We start from the raw sequence: 19,528 nt of genomic DNA, 5'->3' as shown, positions 1-19,528 counted from the left end.
CAAATCTGCAGTCTGATAGAATAAGATTAGATTAAAATGCAATTACATTAAATCAATCTATACAATAGTTTTCTAGCTAGCTAGTTAGCTAACAAATTAATTTGCAGCTACAGCTAAACTAACGTTATTGTTAGCTATAGGTGACAAATGTAGCTAGCTAGCTACAGCAGATGATATAATGTTAGCTATGATATTTTAACTTTAATGTTAGTTAGCATTTACAAACGTTAAGCTAGTTAAATTCAGTGACAATTAGATGTAATAATAATTGATAATTACCCAATTTGACAGTTAACGTTAGCTTCTTCAGCTTCAACGAGTAGCTACTGGCAACACAGGCAAACCAACAGTCAAAAAGTTCTGAGCCTTGCCAGTGTGCACGCGCTAGATATAATTAAGGTTTTGCGTGCTTGCTATGATCCGTGTAGCCTTAGTCTCTCGCATGAGCTTTGATCATGGCTGTACTGATCTTTGTCTGATAGTCTTCTATTTACCTGTAGATAACAACCCTCAATTATTTGAATATTTTTTTTAATTGGAATTAAATGACTGGATAATTTAAAGTGGTTGCTGCATGCATGCTATACGGGGTCAGTTTGTAAAGCCTATTTTGTAAAATTGCTTTATTAATCCTAGTCCAGATCGCCCCATTTATTGATTTAATTTCTTCCTCCATCAAATCCCCTCATGTAGGCCTATATCCTAATCCCTTTATTATTATAGAGAACATAATCTTTGATGTCTGAATGTAGCCTGCTTTTTATTGATTAGTTAGATTTATTTTTTAAACATTTGGCATCACAGCATCGTTTAGTAATTTTAAGATTTGCATGATCATTTAAAAAAAAGTGTATGAGTAAAATGTGCAACTGGTGGATGTCAACTGTGATCTCTCGCTTGAGAATTCCGTTTGAGAACCCAATGACTTCTCCAAAGTGTTAAGCAATGTTAGGAGACCCAATGTGGATGGATGGCTCAGTGATTTAATTTCACATTGCCAACTCATTTTTTCGGTTATCTTCTACACAGTGCAGAAAATGTGGCCAATTGGTTTATGATTTGCCAAATTGACACCTGTGCTTTATACATATTTTCAGATAAAAAATATTGCCAGCCACGACCTGACTGTCCATGGGTAGGCTATCCCTAAAATATATGAAACGCAAGGATTACGCATTGAGAGAAAGCAGCAATTCAAGCATTGTGACACTCGTCCCCATTTCGATGTCTGACCGATCTACCGCCGACTCTGTGACTGTGCAGCGCGCATGCATTTCGACCCACCACACTCACAGCCCTCCCGCCGACGTTCTAAACAGAACACAATCTACAAACGATATACCGCTGCCAGCCCGACGTCGGCGAGATGAACGCGTGCTGACTGGGAACAGGCGAATATATGAATGAAAGTTACCTTATCCGAAATATATTTGCTCGGTTATCTTTAAATGTTTTATTTTATTAACAACAAATCAATACATAAAGTACATGAGGGAACACAAGTATATATAGATTATATACAATGGACAATTGAGCTAGGGGGTACAATATCACATTACACAAGGACATTAAGGGACATACATTCACTTATAATTCTAACAGCTTTTTTGTTAGTAGAGTATCCTAAAATACAGTTCAATTTATTTTTGTAGGGTAAGAAAATGTGTTTTTTTGTTTGTAAATTTACATTTGTGAATATGACATTTGGCCAAAAGACTAATGAAATGAATTACATAAAAATGTTTCAGCTTATTTATATCGTTATTTGCGCGGTTATCAAAACGTCAAGCCAAGGTCAGCCAACACGAAACACAGACCTTATATGAAGTGGTTCTAACGTCCCCGACAGAAAAAAGAATGGGGAAGAAACATTTCCGGGTTTTACCGCTACGTTTTCTGGGTATTATGACTCCTACCAGTAGGCTGTAATCTGCCATTAAACCTCAGAAGAACACGGAGATATGCGACGGTAAACAACATTATATGCTACGGTTATATTAATTTCAACAGTTTACTGTATGATACGCGTCTGTCGCCGAATCTAGTCTAGAGCGCACGGTTGCATTTTGTTTAGGAGCATTCTCATATTCCGGGTGGTCTTTCAAAGTCTTAGTTAAAATAGCGTTTACACCCTAAACGTTTACCCCGATTCTATTGATTTCAACGTGATATCGATGAAAGTGATTCACCAAAAAGCAGTTGCTTTACACTTACCGCGTTGGCGACACACTTGAATCAAAATGCAACATTTCAAAATGTAGCTAGCTAGGCGTCTTTTACAAGTTGTCATCTAACAAGTGATGTACATATTATTCTCATGTTCCGGGTGGTCTTTGAGCTGTGTTAGTTTTAACTGGAGGTGCTATTGATTTCAGCGTGATAATCAATATGTGTAATTTACAAAATAGTGTTGCGTTTCTTGTTCTGTTCGTGACCCCCGTTTTAAAAATGCAACATTCCAAACATCTGCTGACACTCTTCTGCAGGTTGTTCTCTAACTAGTGAAGTAAAAGAAAACCTCCAGTTTCTATGTGGGTTTTGAGTTGTGGTAGTTTCAACAGAGCTTGCAAAATAATTTACCTCCTAATCGATATGAGGGATTTGTTGCCACTTGTCAAAACAACAGGGTTTTTGGTGCATTCTGGAAAATGTCAAGAACTTTGAAAGTTTCTTCCAAGTGCAGTCGCAAAAACCATCAAGTGCTATGATGAAACTGTCTCTCGTGAGGACCGCCACAGGAAAGGAAGACCCAGAGTTTCCTCTGCTGCAGACGATATTCAATGTCTGCTTTTTTATGTTTACCAATCTACCAATTGGTACCCTTTTTTGCTAGGCATTGGAAAACCTCCCTGGTCTTTGTGGTTGAATCTGTGTTTGAAATTCACTGTTCAACTGAGGGACCTTATAATTATGTGTGGGGTACAAAAATCATGTTAAACATGCAACTTATTATGTGACTTGTTATGCACATTTCTACTCCTGAATGTATTTAGGCTTGCCATAACAAAGGGGTTGAATACTTATTGACTCAAGACATTTCAGCTTTTAATTTTTAATACATTTCTAAAGACATAACTCCACTTTGATATTATGGGGTATTATGTGTAGGCCAGTGACACAATCTCAATTTTATCCATTTTAAATTCAGGCTGTAACTCAACAAAATGTGGAAAAAGTCAAGGGGTGTGAATACTTTCTGAAGGCACTGTATGTGTAGATGGTACATTTTTATCTTAAGGTTTTCAATGTCACAAACTGTTTCTGCATATTGGTTATTGATTTTGGCACGTTAACTGTTTTGACATTGGGCTATTTATCAAAATGTCTTATCAACTGGATGCAGAGACAGCATAATTTTCAACTTAAGTTATAGGAATATAAATCAAACTTTCAACATTAACATCCAATGGTATTGTGCTTAATCAGGTAAAATCTGCTGTTTAAACCATAAACAAGCTGTTTATTTAACGGGTTTTCCCAATAATCGGTTGCTAACGACAGTTGTACTGTATGTATGCTTTAATGAAAATGTGTAGAGTAAGATGTGTATGAGACCAACGTGTATACTTTTTGACCCTGTGTGTGTTACAGTATGACTCGTCATGCGTGTGAGGACGGCCCAGTCTTGGAGGAACAGGAGACAGAGGGACAGAGACAGCTCCACAGTCTCCTCCTACAGCAGTTAGACACAGACGTCAACATAGACAGGTGAGCCTCCCTACTCTCTCACACACACACACACACACACACACAGAATTACAATAGCATTTGCCACACAGTTCAGATACAATAACCTACACTTCTACTAAATGATAATAATGATAGATTGGATATAGACGTGTGTGTGTGTGTGTATATATATATATATATATATATATATATATATATATATACACACTTTACACCCCCTTTTCTCCTCAGTTTTGTGGTATCCAATTGGTAGTTACAGTCCTGTCCCATCGCTTCAACTCCAGTACGGACTCGGGAGAGGCGAAGGTCGAGAGCCGTGCGTCCTCCGAAACACAACCCAGCCAAGTTGCACTGCTTCTTGACACAACGCCTGCTTAACCCGGAAGCCAGCCGCACCAATGTGTCGGAGGAAACACTGTACACCTGGCGATCGTGTCGAAACCCCGTTCACCCTGCGCCCGGCCCGCCACAGGAGTCGCTAGTGCGCGATGGGACAGGAACATCCCTCCCAGCCAAACCCTCCCCTAACCCGGAAGACGCTGGGCCAATTGTGCGCCGCCCCATGAGGCTCCCGGTCGCGGCCGGCTGCAACAAAACCTTGACTCAAGCCCAGAATCTCTAGTGGCACAGCGACGTAGCCTAGATTGGATTTATCGAGTTTTTCTACCAGCTGAAAGCTGAAAGCGCTTTACATAGTAAGGGGGAAACTCACCTCATCATACTGTTTCTTTTCTTATACAGCATTACAATAGCAAGTTGCAACAGCCACACTATTTACATATTCTTAGGATTAGAGCAAGATGTGGGTAGGTGTTTCTCTTCTTTTTTTTTTTATCCATTGAATATACACCATCTCAAAGATCTGTTATTCATTCGTTGAGGCAGGCCCTTAGGAAACATTATAAGACTAATACAATGTATTTTCACAAGAATAGCATATTGAGTTTGTTACTTGTCTGCGCAGACTATGAAATAAAATCAAGTTTGTTCATTAAACAGACAAGATAACCTTACATCCCCCTGCCGTAATCACAGTCAACAAACATATGTTTTATAGAAAGAATATAACAGAATAAAATATAAATATTATTTTTGTGTTTATGTAACGGATGTGAAACGGCTAGCTTAGTTAGCGTGGGCGCTAAATAGCGTTTCAATCAGTGACGTCACTTGCTCTGAGACCTTGAAGTAGTAGTTCCCCTTGCTCTGCAAGGGCCGCGGCTTTTGTGGAGCGATGGGTAACGACGCTTCGTAGGTGTCAGTTGTTGATGTGTGCAGAAGGTCCCTAGTTCGCGCCCGGGTATGGGCGAGGGGACGGTTTAAAAAAAATATACGGTTACATTTATATTTCACAACTTCTATGGGCTTATGGGAGTATCTATACGCAATTGAGCAAAATAATAGGCCTCCACTTAATTTAGGCTACATTTTTGCATGAGAACTAAATGATTAAGAATTGCTGAAATCTTATTATCTAGTTAGAGACAGACTCAGACCTCTCATTCAGAGAGACCACTTGGACTTAGAGATCTCTCATGTGTTATCTCAGATGTGTTATCTAAATAGAGACAGACTCAAACCTCTCATTCAGAGAGACAACATGAACATAGAGATCTCTCATGTGTTGTCTCAGATGTGTTATCTAAATAGAGACAGACTCAGACCTCTCATTCAGAGAGACATGGACATAGAGATCTCTCATGTGTTGTCTCAGATGTGTTATCTATTTAGAGACAGACTCAGACCTCTCATTCAGAGAGACCACATGGACTTAGATCTCTCATTTGTTGTCTTAGATGTGTTGCCAAGAGGAAGTGTTTTGCCCCTGCTGCGCTGTACAAGCCATTTGGGGAGCAGGCTGCCGGGGTGAGGAGTCTATCCCAGTTCCAGGCTCTACAGGACGGGGAGAGTGAGCTGGCCAGTCTCAGGGAGCTGGGGCTCACAGACCTGGAGGTAGAACTGTGGCTCAACAGAGACCAGCCAGAGAACACTGAGAAGGTGAATGTTATTTATATATATCATTGATATTATATAACAAGGGACGGTACAGTTGTTGGACACCCACGTCCTGCATCCTGTTGGGAAAAGCAGGTAATAATATCGAAGAGAAGGTGATTGTTGCTTTCCAGTGTGCAAAACTGGTTGAAATGACATCAGTACAACCAGATTGTAATAATGTCATTCTAACCAGTTTTGCCCACTGATAATGCTGGATATCATGACAATATGTTATATGTATGGTGTGGTTGTGGTTTTCAATTACACCTCCCAAGAAGGAATACAGAGCCTGTATGTAAACCAAAGAAAATGTTTGAAAAGTGATATTTACTGATTGACCAACTGTGAGTGTTTTCAGATGCCAAAACCTCCTGGCGGTGTAGCCTGATATAGATATTGATTGTTTGACCTACCATGGGTCTCTGTGGTAACTCAGGCATCCATGGTGGTGGTTTATGGCCATGGTGTGTTTTCTACAGGCAGACATGTTGTGTGTTCTGCCCTACAGGGTCATGGGGTGTGTGTGGCCCCCGGGGTGCGGCAGCAACGTCTTCTGGTGATCCAGGACAAGATGGATGCCAGGTTAGAGCTCATTTCCCGCCCACAGCGCTTCTCTGCCAGCCTACCCCTGTCCCGCAGAGAGATGGAGATAGAGAAGGCCCTGTTCCAGGGCAATGACCGCCTGGGCTTCCTCACTGCACTCTATCATCAAGGTGGGATGATTCAACTAACACCAAAAATAATAGTGGACACTTTGAATACAGTGTTGTTTAACATAACTAATGAATTTAGAACTATTCTCACATTTATCATATACTTTGCACACGAACCACCGCCCGTTTGGAATAAGAAAGCATGAACATATTTACGTGCGAGTGCCTTTGTTCGCCATTTATCTCTATCGGGAACCAGGCCTTCTTAGGAAGGATGTGGGTTGGCCTTTCAGCTTGTGAGGCTCTGATTGACTGAAAGGGTCCGGACCGTCTCGTCTACTGTGGGTTACTCTCCACATAACCAGAGACCGTAGCCGCAGCATCTCCCTTGCAAAAAAATGTGCACTCGGCCCTTTGATTGGACCAGCAAACTGTCAATCAACACAGGTGAACAGACTGCTGATTTTCTGTACATATATAGGATCGGGTGCAGCGCGAACGTCAAATTGTAGGGATTGAGGATAGCCATAATAAATAATTATGCAGCTCCCAAAAAAATTGAGGTGATCAAGAATATTACTTGTTTAGTTTGTTCCCTTCCAAAAATGACAGCTTAGTTTTTAGGCCAACTGGTCTTTTGGTATGTCAACATTTCTTGAAATTGATAATTAACTTTTGAAACTTGCATTTGTAATTAGTTGTTCAAATGAATTATTAGCCTATAGTGGCGAAGACGCACCATCTCCACTTGCGCTCTCCCAACTCCCGCCATTGGAGAGAGCTTTGTTCTCTTGTTGAAATGTTTACTGGTACTTTCACACGTTTAAATGCATATGTGAAAAATCTGTATTCCATCTAATCCCACAATAATTGTTACCGTATTGTCATTCCATCTCCATATCGTTTGTTTCATGTTTGATACAATACATTTTCATTGACCATTTCTTACCATCTGAGTGGGCGCAATGTTTATTATGCACATGAATGTTCGCAAGACTCATGAGGTAGAAGTTCTGTTTATTTAATTCACTGCATGGTTTGTTCATATTTCCTGGGTTATGTCAGAGTTCCGTGTGTCTGTATCATTCTGGTCGTGCGTAAAAGATTGTGCATAGAAATAGGCTACGTGGGCTGCGCACCACGCTTTGGAGAAGGTACGTTGAATAAGAGGACATGATTGTTCCATGGATGAATGGTGAGGAAATATCATTAGGCTAATAATCCTTAAGTCTGATTTAAGATGAATGTAACAATGGATGTGGAAATTGCCTTTTACATTGTTGAACCAGTTTATTGGTTGTAATTGCCATTTGGGTATATGGTCCTGGGAGGGGCCAACTGCTTATATGTACCTGTTTGAGCTCCTGTTAGTGGAAATGAGGACTTGGTGGACTGAATATTCTTTAAGTTTTGTTTTACTTTGTGTTCGCTCCTGTGTGCTGATAAGGTCACAGATGACAAGACAGAGGATTACGGTCGAGGTGGTTTAATAACGCTGAAGATTCGTACGTTGTGCTGTGCCTGTACTATGTAGTACATGGACTAGGGCACTAAGGCTTTGATTGACAGGTTCATTCGTTGTGCCTGTACTATGTAGTACATGGGCTAGGGCACTAAGGCTTTGATTGACAGGTTCATACGTTGTGCTGTGCCTGTACTATGTAGTACATGGGCTAGGGCACTAAGGCTTTGATTGACAGGTTCATACGTTGTGCTGTGCCTGTACTATGTAGTACATGGGCTAGGGCACTAAGGCTTTGATTGACAGGTTCATACGTTGTGCTGTGCCTGTACTATGTAGTACATGGGCTAGGGGACTAAGGCTTTGATTGACAGGTTCATACGTTGTGCTGTGCTTGTACTATGTAGTACATGGGCTTTGACACTAAGGCTTTGATTGACAGCTTGTAATATCCGAGAGAGTGTGTGTGGTCTGGAAGTAAAGATAATTAAATATACAATAGTGAATGACCTATATACATAATACAATCTTTAATTCACCATAAACAATATGCATTTAATAATAACATGGCTTAATGCTATACAAGACAATACAGCGCCATACAACACGATTCCACTAATTAGAGATCAAAGGGGTGCCATGTACTACAAAGCATAGTGCCGCCATCTTCGGTACAGGGCTACAACGACACAATGAACAGTGAAGTACAATGTAATAGCCACATAAATGATATAGCATACATCTATATATACTGAACAAAAATATAAACGCAACATGTAAAGTATTGGTCCCATGTTTCATGAGCTGAAATAAAAGATCCCAGAAATGTTCCATATGCAAAAAAAAGCTTATTTCTCTCATTGTGTACACAAATTTGTTTACATCCATTCAATCAATCAAATGTATTTATAAAGCCCTTTTTAGTTCAGCCGATGTCACAAAGTGCTGTACAGAAACACAGCCTAAAACCCTAAACAGCAAGCAATGCAGGTGTAGAAGCACGGTGGCTAGGAAAAACTCCCTAGAAAGGCCAGAACCTAGAAAGAAACCTAGATAGGATCCAGGCTATGAGGGGTGGCCAGTCCTCTTCTGGCTGTGCCGGGTAGAGATTATAACAGAACATGGCCAAGATGTTCAAATGTTCATAAATGACCAGCATGGTCAAATAATAATAATCACAGTGGTTGTAGAAAGTGCAACAGGTCAGCACCTCAGGAGTAAATGTCAGTTGGCTTTTCATAGCTGATCATTCAGAGTTAGACAGTTGAAACTGGAGAAGCAGCAGGTAGACTGGAGACAACCGGTGGACTGGGGACAGCCAGGAGTCATCAGGACAGGTAGTCCTGAGCAGGTCCTCAGAGAGTTAGAGAGAGCATACTTAAATTCATACAGGACACAGGATGAGAAAGGAGAAGTACTCCAGATATAACAGACTGACCCTAGCCCCCCGACACAAAGTATTGCAGCATAAATACTGGAGGCTGGGACAGGAGGGGTCAGGAGACACTGTGGCCCCATCTGATGATACCCCCGGACGGGGCCAACCAGGCAGGATATAACCACACCCACTTTGCCAAAGCACAGCCCCAACACACCTAGAGGGATATTTTCAAACCACCAACTTACTACCCTGAGACAAGGCCAAGTATAGCCCACAAAGATCTCCCCACGGCATGAACACTAGGGGGGCGCCAAACCCGGACAGGAAGACCACGTCAGTGACTCAACCAACTCATGTGATGCGCCCCTCCTAGGGATGGCATGGAAGAGCGGCAGTAACTCAGTCCCTGTAATAGGGTTAGAGGCAGAGAATCCCAGTGGAGAGAGGGGAACCGGCCAGGCAGAGACAGCAAGGGCAGTTTGTCGCCCCAGGTCCTTTCCGTTCACCTTCACACCCCTGCGCCAGACTACACTCAATCATAGGACCTGCTGAAGAGATGAGTCTTCAGTAAAGACTTAAAGGTTGAGACCGAGTCTGCGTTTCTCACATGGGTAGGCAGGCCATTCCATAAAAATTGAGCTCTATAGGAGAAAGCCCTGCCTCCAGCTGTTTGCTTAGAAATTCTAGGGACAATAAGGAGGCCTGGGTCTTGTGACCATAGCGTACGTGTAGGTATTGACGGCAGGACCAAATCAGAAAGATAGGTGGGAACAAGCCCATGTAATGCTTGGTAGGTTAACAGGAAAACCTTGAAATCAACCCTAGCTTTAACAGGAAGCCAGTGTAGAAAGGCTAGCACTGGAGTAATATGATCAAATTTTTTGGTTCTAGTCAAGATTCTAGCAGCCGTGTTTAGCACTAACTGAAGTTTATTTAGTGCTTTATCCGGGTAGCCGGAAAGTAGAGCATTGCAGTAGTCTAACCTAGAACTGACAAAAGCATGGATACATTTTTCTTTATAATTTTTGGACAGAAAGTTTGCGATTTCTGCAATGTTACGTAGATGGAAAAAAGCTGTCCTTGAAACAGTCTTGATATGTTTGTCAAAAGAGAGATCAGGGTCCAGAGTCACGCCGAGGTCCTTCACAGTTTTATTCAAGACGACTGACTGTACAACCATCAAGATTAATTGTCAGATTCAACAGAAGATCTCTTTGTTTCTTGGGACCTAGAACTAGCATCTCTGTTTTGTCTGAGTTTTAAAAAAATCTGCCATCCATTTCCTTATGTCAGAAACACAGGCTTCCAGGGAGGGCAATTTTGGCGGCTTTACCATGTTTCATCGAAATGTACAGCTGTGTATTGTCCGCATAGCAGTGAAAGTTAACATTATTTTTCCCGAATTACATCACCAAGAGGTAAAATATATAGTGAAAACAATAGTGGGCCTAAAACGGAACCTTGAGTAACACCGACATTTACAGTTGATTTGTCAGAGGACAAACCATTCACAAAGATAAACTGATATATTTCCGTGTGTTTCCAATCTCTCCAAAGGAATGTGGTGATCGATGGTATCAAAAGCAGCACTAAGGTCTAGGAGTACAAGGACAGATGCAGAGCCTTGGTCTGACCACCTTCACAAGTGCAGTCTCAGTCTATGATGGGGTCTAAAACCAGACTGAAGCATTTCGTATACATTGTTTGTCTTCAGGGAGGCAGTGAGTTGCTGCGCAACAGCTTTTTCTAAACATTTTGAGAGGAATGGAAGATTTGATATAGGCTGATAGTTTAAAAAAAAAATTCTGGGTCAAGGTTTGGATTTTTCAAAAGAGGTGTTCTTACTGCCACTTTTAGTGAGTTTGCTACACATCCGGTGGATAGAGAGCCGCTAACTGAGCGTTTGGAGAAAAATCTAGAAAAATACTCCCTGTTAGGGAACATTTTTTCTTTGCTATGATAAGAGTGTCTGTTAAATGGCCAATGTGTTTTTAAAAAAGTAGGCTACAAGCTGTCATGGACTACTAACACTTTTTGGTCTTTCCCTTAGAGGAAGATACCCAAGCTGACCGGCAGGGGGCATCTTCCTCAAACCCCCTGGACTCCCTGTACAGAGATGTCCTAAGTGATAGGCGAAAACACACGTCTGTGTCTGTATCAGAGGACTCTGAGCTGAAAACCACAGAACACTCATCTCTACCTCAGCCTGAACCACAAACTGACTTTGAGAAATCACAGAGATCATGGAAAAGCACTGACCAATCACAAGTCCAGCTTGACTGTAGATCTGATCCATTGAGAAGTGGGATCAAGGACTCTGACCAATCAACTACAATGGACACTTCTGGCCAATCACAAGATCAGGACAGATCTGTACACAAGCAATTGTCAGCTCCAAAGAAGATAAATGTGAGCCAGCCAATTGGGAGTCTGTGTAGTGTGGCAAAGGCGGGGCCTGGGGGTCCGGTGATGGTGCGGGGAGAGGTAGAGGAGGTTCCAGAGGAAGAGATTCAGCAGAACCGGGAAACAGAGGAAGGGATCCGGAGCATACCACGGTTCCACAACTACCAGCCAGGGAAACCATCAAAGGTAGAACCTTCCTCAACGTAACATCAAACTAATTGTGTTTTAGTAACCGTGTTTCCCTGAGAGATAAGAGTATCACTCACTTGTTCTAATGACATTAACCAGACTCGGTTACGTGTCTGATATATAAGCTACTCATATTACAGACTAAGAATGAGAAATGAAAAAGCTGTCTGAGTTCAGTCTCATGGCTTTGAGATCTGCCACACCACCTTGCTGTTGTCTGGTCCCTGTGGTTGTCCGTAGGTGCTGTGTGTGAAGAACCTGAGTGCCCGTGCCTCTGTGGCACAGCTGGTGGCGCTATTCTCCAGGTTTGATTGTGACATCACCCAGCCTGTTGTCTACCGCCTACTCACTGGCAGACTGAAGGGACACGCCTTCATCACACTATCAGGTAACACTGACGTGTGCACACACAGACTTTGTCAGATGACTGAGTTTACTCACACACACACACACACAAGTTCTCCCTGTAGGCTCAGATTACACGCATGCATACACTCCTCTATATTTAAGGTGACTGACTAACTGACTAACTCATACACACATGCACTCCCTCGCTCTATCTCTAAGCAACACACCAATTCAAATGTGCTTGTTATGTATATACATTGCACATAACACGTGCTGTAATAATTGTGTATAATATAGTACGGTGATTCGGAAAGTATTCAGACCCCTTGACTTTTTCCACATTGTATTACATTATAGCCTTAATTCAAAAATGTATTAAATCTTTTTGTTTCTCATTAATCTACACACAATGCCCCATAATGACAAAGCGAATACAGGTTTTTAAAAACAGAAATACTTTATTTACATAAGTATTCAGACCCTTTGCTATGAGACTCAAAATTGAGATCAGGTGCATCATTTTTCCGTTGATCATCCTTGATGTTTCTAAAACTTGATTGGAGTCCACCTGTGGTAAATTCAATAGATTGGACATGATTTGGAAAGGCACACTTCTGTCTATATAAGGTGCCACAGTTGACAGTGCATGTCAGAGCAAAAACCAAGCCGTGAGGTCGGAGGAATTGTCCATAGAGCTCCGAGACAGGATTGTGTCGATGCGCAGATCTGGGGAAGGGTACCAAAACATGTATGCAGCATTGAAGGTCCCCGAGAACCAAGTGGCCTCCATCATTCTTCAATGGGAGAAGTTTGGAAACACCAAGACTCTTCCTAGAGCTGGCCACCTGTCCAAACTGAGCAATCGGGGGAGAAGGGCCTTGGTCAGGGAGGTGACCAAGAACCCAATGGTCAGTCTGACAGCGCTCTGGAGTTCCTCTATGGAGACTCTGCAGCACTCCACCAATCAGGCCTTTATGGTAGTCTCTCTGAGTGGCCCAGTCAGAGCCCGGACTTGAACCCAAACAAACATCTCTGGAGAGACCTGAAAATATCTTCGCAGCGATGCTACCTATCCAACCTGACAGATCTTGAGAGGATCTGCAGAGAAGAATGGGAGAAACTCCCCAAATACAGGTGTGCCAAGCTTATAGCGTCATACCCAAGAAGACTCGAGGCTGTAATCGCTGCCGAAGGTGCTTCAACAAAGTACTGAGTACAGGGTCTGAATAATAATGTAATGTCTAAAAACCTGTTTTTGCTTTGTCCTTATGTCCTGTGTGTAGATTGATGACGAAAAAAAGATTTGATCAATTTTAGAATAGGGCTGAAACGTAACAAAATGTGGAGAAGGGGAAGGGGTCGGAAAGTATTCAGAATTCACCATATACAGTATATACTGTACCAGTCAAAAGTTTGGACACACCTACTCATTCCAGGGTTTTTCTTTATTTTTACATTGTAGAATAATAGTGAAGACGTCAAACTATGAAATGGCATTTATGGAATAATTTAGTAACCACAAATTGTTAAACAAATCTAAATCCAATCTTTTGACTGGTACTGTATATATCGTCCAAAAATAACATCCTAATATGTAACTGTATTGATATATTTCTTATTTTCTCCCATCACTAATATTGTTGTGTTATACAATTTTCTAGACACCGAAACGTCCCAGAGAGCCTTGGAGATGGTGAATGGGTACCGGTTGCTAGGGAAACCTTTGGTGATCGAGTTTGGCCTAGAGCGGAGGGATGAGAAGAAACCAAAAACGGAACGGGAAGAGGAGAAAACGAGAGAATGTAGTGCACCATCTCTACCTAACCCCAGTACTACAGACACTAAATACTACGACAGGACTTCAACACACAATTAAGAGAGAGAAACAGACCGACCACATACATATGTGTTCAAAGGAGGAGAGTGACTCTTCAATGACTGAGGTTTGACATTTCTGCTCCTTGTACCATTTGTTGTGTGAAGGTCGATAAACGTGGATTAATTTGTATTTTTGTCCTGGATGTTTAGTGTTTTTTTTGTATGATCATAGGCTGTGTTTGGAATGTGAAGTATTAAAAATCTGTTCTCTGTTGCATTTCATTCTAATGGGGGGATTCCTCCGGGGGTCCAGTGGTGAAAAATGGTCATAGTTGAGTAAAAGTTTAATGTACGTTAATAAAAAATGACTCAAGTGAAAGTCACCAAGTAAAATACTACTTGACTATAAGTAAGCAAACCAAAGAAAACATATTTTTTTTATAGGCAGGCAGGGGCTCCAACACCATTTACAAATGCAGTATTTGTGGTTTGAAGGCCTCATTGCTCGCACATGCTTTTTCAGTTCTGCCCACAAATTTTCTAAAGGATTGAGGTCAGGGCTTTGTGATGGCCACTCCAATATTGACTTTGTTGTCCTTAAGCCATTGTACCACAACTTTGGAAGTATGCTTGTCCATTTGGAAGACCCATTTGTGACCAAGCTTTAACTTCTTGACTGATGTCTTGAGATGTTGCTTCAATATATCCACATAATTTTCCTCCCTCATGATGCCATCTATTTTGTGAAGTGCACCAGTCCCTCGTGCAGCAAAGCAACATGATGCTGCCACCCCCATGCTTCACGGTTGGGATGGTGTTCTTCGGCTTGTAAGCCTCCCCTTTTTCCTCCAAACATAACGATGGTCATTATGGCCAAACAATTCTATTTTTGTTTCATCAGATATTGCTCCAGAAAGTACGATCTTTGTCCCCATGTGCAGTTGCAAACTGTAGTCTGGCTTTTTTTACGGCGATTTTGGAGCAGTGGTTTCTTCCTTCTTGCGGCCTTTCAGGTTATGTTGATATAGGACTCGTTTTACTGTGGATGTAGATACTTTTCTACCCATTTCCTCCAGCATCTTCACAAATCAAAGTTAATTTGTCACGTGCGCCGAATACAACCTTACAGTGAAATGCTTACTCACAGGCTCTAACCAATAGTGAAAAAAAGGTGTTAGGTGAACAATAGGTAAGTAAATAAATAAAACAACAGTAAAAAGACAGGCTATATACAGTAGCGAGGCTTTATTCAGACAGACACCTGTTAGGCTGATTGAGGTATTATGTACATGTAGATATGGTTAAAGTGACTATGCTTATATGATGAACAGAGAGTAGCAGTAGAGTAAAAGAGGGGTTGGTGGGTGGCGGGACACAATGCAGATAGCCTGGTTAGCCAAATGCAGGAGCACTGGTTGGTTGGCCCAATTGAGGTAGTACGTACATGAATGTATAGTTAAAGTGACTATGAATTTATGATAAACAGAGAGTAGCAACAGCGTAAAAATAGGTGTTGGGGGGGGGCACAATGCAAATAGTCCGGGCAGCCATTTGATTACCTGTTCAGGAGTCTTATGGCTTAGGGGTAAAAACTGTTGAGGAGCCGTTTTGTCCTAGACTTGGCACTCCGGTACCGCTTGCCATGGGGTAGTAGAGAGAACAGTCTGACAATTTTTAAGGCCTTCCTCTGACACCGCCTGGTGTAGAGGTCCTGGATGGCAGGCAGCTTAGCCCCAGTGATGTGCTGGGCCGTACGGCCAGGGAGGGGACTGAGCACGCACCCCTGTGGAGCTCCAGTGTTGAGGATCAGCGTGGCAGATGTGTTGCTTCCTACCCTCACCACCTGGGGGCGACCCGTCGGGATGTCCAGGATCCATAGCTTAGTGATGATCTTTGACGGTACTATGGTGTTGAACGCTGAGCTCTAGTCAATGAATAGCATTTTCACGTGTTCTTTTTGTCCAGGTCAGAAAGGGCAGTGTGGAGTGCAATAGAGATTGCATCATCTGTGGATCTGGTTGGGCGGTATGCAAATTGGAGTGGGTCTAGAGTTTCTGGGATAATGGTGTTGATGTGAGCCGTGACCAACCTTTCAAAGCACTTCATGGCTTCAGACGTGAGTGCTACGTGTCTGTAGTCATTTAGGCAGATTGCCTTTGTGTTCTTGGGCACAGGGACTATGGTGGTCTGCTTGAAACATATTGGTATTACAGACTCAATCAGGGACATGTTGAAAATGTCAGTGAAGACACCTGCCAATTAGTCAGCACATGCCCAGAGCACACGTTCTGGTAATCCGTCTGGCCCCGCAGCCTTGTGTATGTTGACCTGTTTAAAGGTCTTACTTACATCGGCTACGGAGAGCGTGATCACACAATCGTCCGGAACAGCTGATGCTCTCATGCATGCCTCAGTGTTGCTTGCCTCGAAACGAGCACAAGGTCCTTCGCTGTTCTGGGATTGATTTGCACTTTTCGCACCAAAGTACGTTCATCTCCAGGAGACAGAACGCGTCTCCCTCCTGAGCAGATTGACGGCTGCTTGGTCCCATAGTGTTTGTACAGATGAACGTGGTACCTTCAGGCGTTTGGAAATTGCTCCTAAGAATGAACCAGTCTTGTGGAGGTCTACAATTTATTTTTCTGGGGTCTTGGCTGATTTATTTTGTTTTTCCCATGTCAAGCAAAGAGGCCCTTGAGTTTGAAGGTAGGCCTTGAAATACATTTGACTCAAATGATGTCAATTAGCCTATCAGAAGCTTCTAAAGCCATGACATAATTTTCTGGAATTTTCCAAGCTGTTTAAAGGCACAGTCAACTTAGTGTATGTAAACTTCTGACCCACTGGAATTGTGATACAGTGAGTTATAAGTGAAATAATCTGTCTGTAAACGATTGTTGGAAAAATGACTTGTGTCGTGCACAAGGTAGATGTCCTAACCGACTTGCCAAAACTATAGTTTGTTAATTAACAAGAAATTTGTGGAGTGGTTGAAAAATTAGATTTAATGGCTGAGGAAAACAAAATATTGGAGTGGTCATCACAAAGCCCTGACCTCGGTCCTATTGAAAATTTGTGGGCAGAACTGAAAAAGGGTGTGCGAGCAAGGATGCCTACAAACCTGACTCAGTTACAGCAGCTCTGTCAGGAGGAATTGGCCAAGATTCAACCAACTTGTGGGAAGCTTGTGGAAGGCTACCCGAAACGTTTGACCCAAGTTAAACCATTTAAAGGCAATGCTACCAAATACACTCAATTAGTATGTAAACTTCTGACCCACTGGGAATGTGATGAAAGAAATAAAATCTGAAATAAATCATTCTCTCTTCTGTTATTCTGTCATTTCACATTCTTAAAATAAAGTGGTGATCTTAACTAACCTTAAACAGAATTTTTACTAGGATTAAATGTCAGGAATTGTGAAAAACTGAGTTAAAATGTATTTGGCTAAGGCGTATGAAAACTTCCATCTTCAACTGTATCAGTATAACGTGTTGTCATCCTTACTGCCGCTGATCTGGCAGACTCATTAAACACAAATACTGGTTTGTAAATGGTGTTTGAGTGTGCATGTGAACCGACTTCAACTGTACATACAGAACAAAAATTCTGAATTGTTCTCTAGTAACCGATAGAACGAACGACCAGCCGGCTTGGGTAACAACCCTAGATTTGTGTTGGGACTATATCTTGTGGAAAGATGAAATAGTATGAATAAATTAATCAAAATAATGTTTTTAATGAAAATGTCAATCATTATTTGAAGATGTTGGTAAACCATTTGTATAAAAGTGATAATGCCCTCAAAGTTGGTGTTTGGAGGATATATGTATATATATTTATATATCCTTTTATGCAATGAGTTTGTTTGTTCTAAATGTTCCATTGCTATACTGGCTGGCAACGTTCTTATCCTTTGCTTGCTAGCAATCCAACGACAGCTAATTTAAAGTCATGTCAAAAAAGTGCAGCCAGAATAACAGCCACCATTTAAGTAACAATATGGTATGCCAGCCGAGCCCTTACGGACCGCCATAGTTTTGTACTATAATAGGGTAAAATGTAGCAACTTGTTCCTCGTCAGTATAGTGGTGAGTATCCCCACCTGTCAGGTGGGAGACCGGGGTTCAATTCCCCGACGGGGAGGAAGGAAGACTTATTTACATTTTACACCAAGTCCTCAAAGCAGAAAATACGCTTGAAATTCAAGCTTTCTGATATGATTTCCAGCCTGTGGGATACCTTCTCTTTCACAAGGCATTGGTTGTTTAGTGGTAGAATTCTCGCCTGCCGCGCAGGGTGAGTCCTGGGTTTGATGCAACTGCTTTTGAACATGGATTTTTGACAAGTATGAAAACCCCAGAGGCTATCCAGAAATAGTTAGTTATGGTAGAATTCTCAGCTGCCTCTTGAAAAGTCTGAGTCCTTTCATTTACAGTTTGGAAATGTACGTCTTCTCAGTAGACTTTTGTGAATCCATTGTAGATTTCCAGTGCGTGAGTTGATTTACTTTGTGCAAGGCTTTATTTATTAAACGGGAAACTAATATCCAACTCGTCAGTGACAACTGTTGAGTTTTGAGTTTGTGACATTGTTTCAATCACTACGGATGTTTTTGTGAGTAGGGTTAGGGTTAACTCCCAACACTCCAAATTTAGGCTTAGCACCCAACACTCCAACGTTTTTCACACGGCCGACCCACCGTCCTGTGCATTATAACTTGTCAGCACTATAGCCACCATTTAAGTAACAATATGGTATGCCAGCCGAGCGAAGAGCCCTTACGGACCACCATAGTTTTTTACTATAATAGTGTAAAATGTAGCAACTTGTTCCTCGTCAGTATAGTGGTGAGTATCCCCTCCTGTCACGTGGGAGACCGGGGTTCAATTCCCCGACGGAGGAAGGAAGGCATATTTACATTTTACACCAAGTCCTCAAAGCAGAAAATACGCTTGAAATTCAAGCTTTCTGATATGATTTCCAGCCTGTGGGGTAATTTCTCTTTCACAAGGCATTGGTTGTTTAGTGGAGGAATTCTCGCCTGCCGCGCAGGGTGAGTCCTGGGTTCGATTCCCGGCCAATGCAACTGCTTTTGAACATGGATTTTGATAAAAAATCTAATCAAATTTTACACACTGTTAGCAGATGTTAATGAGAGTGTAGCGAAATGCTTGTGCTTCTAGTTCCGACCATGCAGTAATATCTAACAAGTTATCTAACAATTTCACAACTACCTTATACACACAAGTGTAAAGGAATGAATAAGAATATGTACATGTAAATATATGGATGAGTGATGGCCGAACGGCATAGGCAAGATGCAGTAGATGGTATAGAGTACAGTATAACTTTAGACCGTCCCCTCGCGCGAACCAGGGACCCTCTGCACACATCAACAACAGTCACCCACTGTTACCCATCGCTCCACAAAAGCCACGGCCCTTGAAACGCTATTTAGCGCGCACCACCGCTAACTAGCTAGCCGTTTCACATCCGTTACATATGAGATGAGTAATGTAGGGTATGTAAACATTGTTTAAAGTGACTAGTGATATATTTATTACATTACATTTTTAATTATTA

The 19,528-nt window shown here is 41.8% G+C and overlaps 1 protein-coding gene across 1 annotated transcript; it reads left to right on the top strand.

The window, feature by feature from the left end:
* Positions 1–1,891: 1,891 nt before the first annotated feature.
* LOC139368215 (RNA binding motif protein 41) lies at positions 1,892–17,261 on the top strand. The gene is made up of 7 exons (XM_071106873.1): positions 1,892–1,969; positions 3,592–3,708; positions 5,487–5,688; positions 6,197–6,401; positions 11,235–11,773; positions 12,017–12,164; positions 13,786–17,261. Exons 1-7 carry the CDS (start codon positions 1,962–1,964, stop codon positions 13,998–14,000), a joined length of 1,434 nt encoding a protein of 477 aa, XP_070962974.1. The 5' UTR covers positions 1,892–1,961; the 3' UTR covers positions 14,001–17,261.
* The last annotated feature ends 2,267 nt before the right edge of the window (positions 17,262–19,528 follow it).

The sequence above is a fragment of the Oncorhynchus clarkii genome, chromosome 2 (assembly GCF_045791955.1).
Source record: "Oncorhynchus clarkii lewisi isolate Uvic-CL-2024 chromosome 2, UVic_Ocla_1.0, whole genome shotgun sequence".
NCBI classification, from domain to species: Eukaryota; Metazoa; Chordata; class Actinopteri; order Salmoniformes; family Salmonidae; genus Oncorhynchus; species Oncorhynchus clarkii.
Note: the sequence above shows the minus strand (reverse complement) of the source record. Positions and strands in the feature narration are given on the sequence as shown.